This window comes from Myotis brandtii, unplaced genomic scaffold (assembly GCF_000412655.1).
Source record: "Myotis brandtii unplaced genomic scaffold, ASM41265v1 scaffold112, whole genome shotgun sequence".
In the NCBI taxonomy this organism is placed as follows: domain Eukaryota; kingdom Metazoa; phylum Chordata; class Mammalia; order Chiroptera; family Vespertilionidae; genus Myotis; species Myotis brandtii.
In genome coordinates this window covers 12391191-12395960 of record NW_005353838.1, presented here as the reverse complement: position 1 = coordinate 12395960, position 4770 = coordinate 12391191, and the positions used below count along the sequence as shown (strand labels likewise).

General features: G+C 38.5%; 1 protein-coding gene across 2 annotated transcripts in view; it reads right to left on the bottom strand.

Annotated features, from left to right (window-relative positions):
• Window positions 1-3747: 3747 nt before the first annotated feature.
• UBE2E3 (ubiquitin-conjugating enzyme E2E 3) overlaps window positions 3748-4770 on the bottom strand; it is an 88627-nt gene continuing 87604 nt past the window's right edge. Inside the window, exons 6-7 of one of the 2 annotated variants that reach the window (XR_001363782.1) lie at window positions 4134-4385; window positions 3748-3804 (exon numbers count right to left, since the gene is read on the bottom strand). Coding sequence is in view for 1 of the 2 variants with exons in the window: in XM_005857650.2 (XP_005857712.1) it covers window positions 4288-4385 (98 nt within the window). In the remaining variant the exon portion in view is untranslated. Of the gene's footprint in view, window positions 4386-4770 lie in introns of both variants that reach the window. The other variant, XM_005857650.2, reaches the window with a different exon arrangement.

Below are 4770 nucleotides of genomic sequence, written 5' to 3'. Positions count from 1 at the left end.
GCCTGGTGCACGGATTCGTGCACCGGTGGGGTCCCTCGGCCTGGCCTGCGGGAATCGGGCTGAAACTGGCTCTCCGACATCCCCCGAGGGGTCCCAGATTGCAAGAGGGAGGTTCTCAGGTGACGCACCCCAGAATTAGGTTCCCTCCTCTTTGGTTCTGGGTGTGATACCCGAGAACTGCAGCTGCCAAGTCACCGCACCTTGGCAGCTCCTGCATTGAGCATCTGCCCCCTGGTGGTCATTGCGTGTCATAGCTACTGGTCGGAGTATCTGCCCCCTGGTGGACACTGAGCATCATAGCTACTGGTCTGATGCTGAGCATCATAGCTACTGGTCGGATGGTCACTTAGGCTTTTATTTATATACATAAGAATACACTTGGGCAAGTTAGTGGACTCAGTTCAAGTACACAACACCTCAACATTATTATTAGAAAGAGTAGCATATACATTGGTCAACTCACAATTTTAACCCTGTGATTACTTAAGATTTCCTAGCCAAACAAAATAAGAAAGCAATGTTTAGATAATTAATACATCTTGTTATTGTGAAAAAGGTAGATTTCCTGATGTCATGTGATGTATAGTTAAATAGATTTAAAATAACATCATTTTTCTTTTTTAGAATTAAAAATAAGGAAATCAGTGATGTTAAAAGTATTTCTATGACCGATGTATGTCTAAGGCAGAAGCTAAATAAACATACTTCATATTCATTGGAAACTATCAAGTCTTATTTTGCAAGGTCCCATTTGAGACTTTAAAAATAGACTATTAAAACAAGGATTTACTAAAATAGAAAACTGTTACATTATCTTACTGAAAAATTTTCATAGGTTATCAATAATCTATGTGTATCTGCCTTTGCATATATACATATTCAATATTAACTATGATATTATAACAAAAACTCTTAGCCTAGTTGTAAAGAATAGGGGCTATACCTGCACATCATATTGGCTGTATAATCTGGGACAATAAGTTATTTAGCCCATTTGTGAGTCAGTTTCGCTGTCAACTGAGGATCACCAGTGTCTCCTCTCCTAAAGCTCTTTAGGGGACATTAAAGGAGCTAGGGCCCTTCCCTAACTAAGTGGTACTTGGCATAGCTGTACCTGAGGACATCCTATATAATAAAAGCCTAATATGCGAAGTATCAGACCGTTCATTTGACCAGTCGCTATGATGCACACTGACCACCAGGGGGCAGATGCTCCGACCGGTAGGTTAGCTTGCTGCTGGGGTCTGGCTGATCAGGACTGGGTGAGACAGCCCCAATAGGGATTGGACGAGACGGGCCAGACACACCCGGGAGCCCTCCCGTAGTCCCTCCCCTGCTGGTCCATCTCCTGTGGTCCCTTCCCCAGCCTCTAAAATATTTCTTCTAATTAATTTCCTTTCAATGTGCACAAATCCATGCACCGGGCCTCTAGTATGATCATAATTAGAACACTCTAGGCTCAATGAGATGCATGGTGCCATGACCATCCTTGAATACTTAACAAAGTTACATTTGGACTTTAACTTGTAAAATTTGCTCTTAATGGAAAAGAAAAAGTCTAGATTTTGAAATATTACAATTTATATCTAGAGCAAAGTTTCAAGGGGAAAAAAGCCCTTATTTATAGTGTACACGGATGAATACCTATGTAATAGGAAAGTGGATTTATAGTTTTTCAAAAGTAGAGATTTTTAAAAATTTCATAATTTTAAGGGAACCTCATAGTAAACCAAATGACTGGTTTTTATTTCAGTCCATTTAAAGCTGTAGCCTGTTCCCTGAAAGAGAGAGCAGAACAAGCAGAACAAATTTTATAAGGTTAGAATTACCTGAGGACTTTGAGGGTTAACAGAGACTATGGAAATATTCAAATTCAACTCTTTTGTTTCATATGAATAAACTGAAACTCAAAGAAGTTTAAGTATCTTATTTCAAGGCTCCCAAGGTAGTTTGTGCAAGAGCCACAAATACTTCTAAGGAACCAATTCCCCCACTCCGTCCCAGGTGAGTAGAGGACACAGCCCACAAATAAGCAAAATAGGGTGGTGATAGTCAGTAAGGTGATAGCAAATGAAGGAAGTCCAATGACGGCATCCCCAGACATCCTAACATTCAGTACGACGAAGGCTTTTCTAGCACCAAGAGAGAAATGTAATACTTCAGGGTGTAGAATGGACAATACTGGGAGTGGGGAAAACTACTTCCAAGAGCTGACCTACACAGAAAGCCTTGCAGTTTACAGGAAAGGACCCCACTTTCATCACATTGACTTGGACTCCATTATAGATTATTGGTCACCACTTAGTACAGTCAAAGCTTAGAGGTTTTCATAGGCCTACGCCTGAATTCTTCAAAATACTACCTTTTTGTTTGGCATTCCTTTGTAATATGGGGAGATTTTTTAAGGGAAGAGTGAAAAGTAGACATACAAATAATTTTATTTTTACCCTAATTTAATACTTCTATTGACACTCAAGTTAATAGGAGACCACTATTCTTAGTGAGGGGATAGGAAACTATAAATGTCTTGGTATATATTTTATGCTAATAATTCCACTCTATAAATTTTGAGATGGTATTCTATTTCCATATTTAGGACTGGAGAAGACATTTGCCTCATATTCCACAACTTTGGTTCTATGACCAGAGAATTACCTCAGAAATTATCCGTCACAGGGAAAAAGTAGCACATTTATACTGTTTACCATATCCAAATACTGCAAAGTAATTCTAACTTCTTTAAGAAACCTAATATTTAACAGTTGTAACTAGAAAGAAGGAATTTATATAACCTGGGAAACCATTAAAATTTGGTATGTTTGCAATTGAGAAATAAAGCCACATCTGCACACCAATCCAGAGTTCTCATCTACTTTCAGGCAGAAAAAGGTTTCTGTGTTCAACTCTGCCTCTGGCTACAACTGCTGGCCAAGTGCACAGTAAGAATGGTAATGCACATAATACACCATAAACATTCAAGAGCAAGGTCAGAAGCAAAATTTAAAAGTGCACCAAGACATACAACAACGACCAGATTGTGTCATTTGACAATATTTTCCAATGGTGAACAGATATCACCAATTTGGAAAAGAAATGTTCCATAAGACAATATCAGATTCCTGAGTGAGCCAGAATTTCATTTTATTTTTATCTCAAATATCATATCAAAATAAAGTTTTATATATTTTTGAGACCAAAGGCTTTAAAATCCAATTTTCCACCCTGGCCGGTTCGGCTCAATGGTTAAAGCATCTCAGGTTCAATTCCCAGTCAAGGGCACATACCTCAGTTGCAGGTTCTATCCCCAGCCCGTTGGGGGCACCTACAGGAGGCAATCAATCCATGTGTCTCTCCTACCTTGCATGTTTCTCTTTCTCTCTCTTTCTCTCTCTCTCTCTCTCTCTCTCTCTCTCTCTCTCTCTCTCTCTCTCTCTCCCCCTCCCTCCCCCCCACTACTTCCTCCCAGTCTCTCTAAAAATCAATGGGAAAAAATCTCTGTGGTGAAAAATAAAAAACAAAAAATAAAATCCAGTTTTCCATATTTAAGTTCATTATATTCTCTCAGTAGGACTTAAAGGAAAAAAAAACTATACACATTTAATAAGATTCCACATGTTTTCTATTTAATAATTTCTTTATTTGTACTGGTCTTTAGTAGTCATCTTCATATCTGCAATTTTATTTCATCAACAATCATCTCAGACACACCTTCTAACAAGACTGACTTAAAATAGTACGACAGGAAGCTATGCCTTCAGGAGCATGTTTATTGTGTTTGAGATGATACATCAGGTGCTCTCTGAGCTACAAAGGGTAAAAGGAAATCCTCTCATTACAAACTGACAAAGGTAAAAGGTAAAACATTTTTCACAACAGCATTAACCACATACTCAGAAATAGATCTGGGTTTAATACAAATGACATAATTCCTAGTCATCTACAGCTACTTTTATAACTTCATACAGATAATGAATTAGGCTAAAATGCACTATAATATTTGGTAGACTTCAGGACCAGTATCCTTAGTACATCACAAAATACATTTTGATATCCCAAAGAAGCAAGACTTGCAAGTAGGCATTTTAAACATAACTAATCTACAGCTACAAAGTTCTACCCTTTATAGCATTTACCTTTTTGGGAGTCTCCCAGTCTCCAAAGGATAAAAGCAGAGAGTAGAATCAGTATAACATATACACAGAAGTCCGTATTGTAAAGGCTATAAAGATTTGCAGCACAGTGAGAAGATGCCTTCTGCGCCTTCACACTGCATACAAATTACGTGAATTATGTTGCGTATCTCTTGGTCCACTGTCTGGCTATCCTGTCATGTTCTGCTCTGTTGGTCAAATACTGAGTGGCTATGCTTCCAACCAGAGGATCCGCTGGAAAAGTGAGAAGAAGAATAAAAAATATTAGATATCTAAAAGGTACAGTTTTAACATTCTATTAAACTGAAATGCTGATTTTTAGCAGCATCTTAATATTAATATTCAATTTAGCTAAAGGCCCTGTAACTAAAAAATGAGTGTTAATAAGTATGATTTTTATAGAAGGGGTATACTTTCAATATACAAAAACTGTTTTTTACTCTTGGCATTTTATTAAATAATCAAAGTGTGCTGCTCTGGCCGGTGTGTTCGGTGGTTAGTGTCAGCCGGCACATGGAAGGGTCCCAGGTTGGATTCCCAGTCAAAGGCACATACCTGGGTTGCAGGTTCATCCTCAGCCCTGGTCAGGGCACATGTGGGAGGCAATCAATCAATCAAT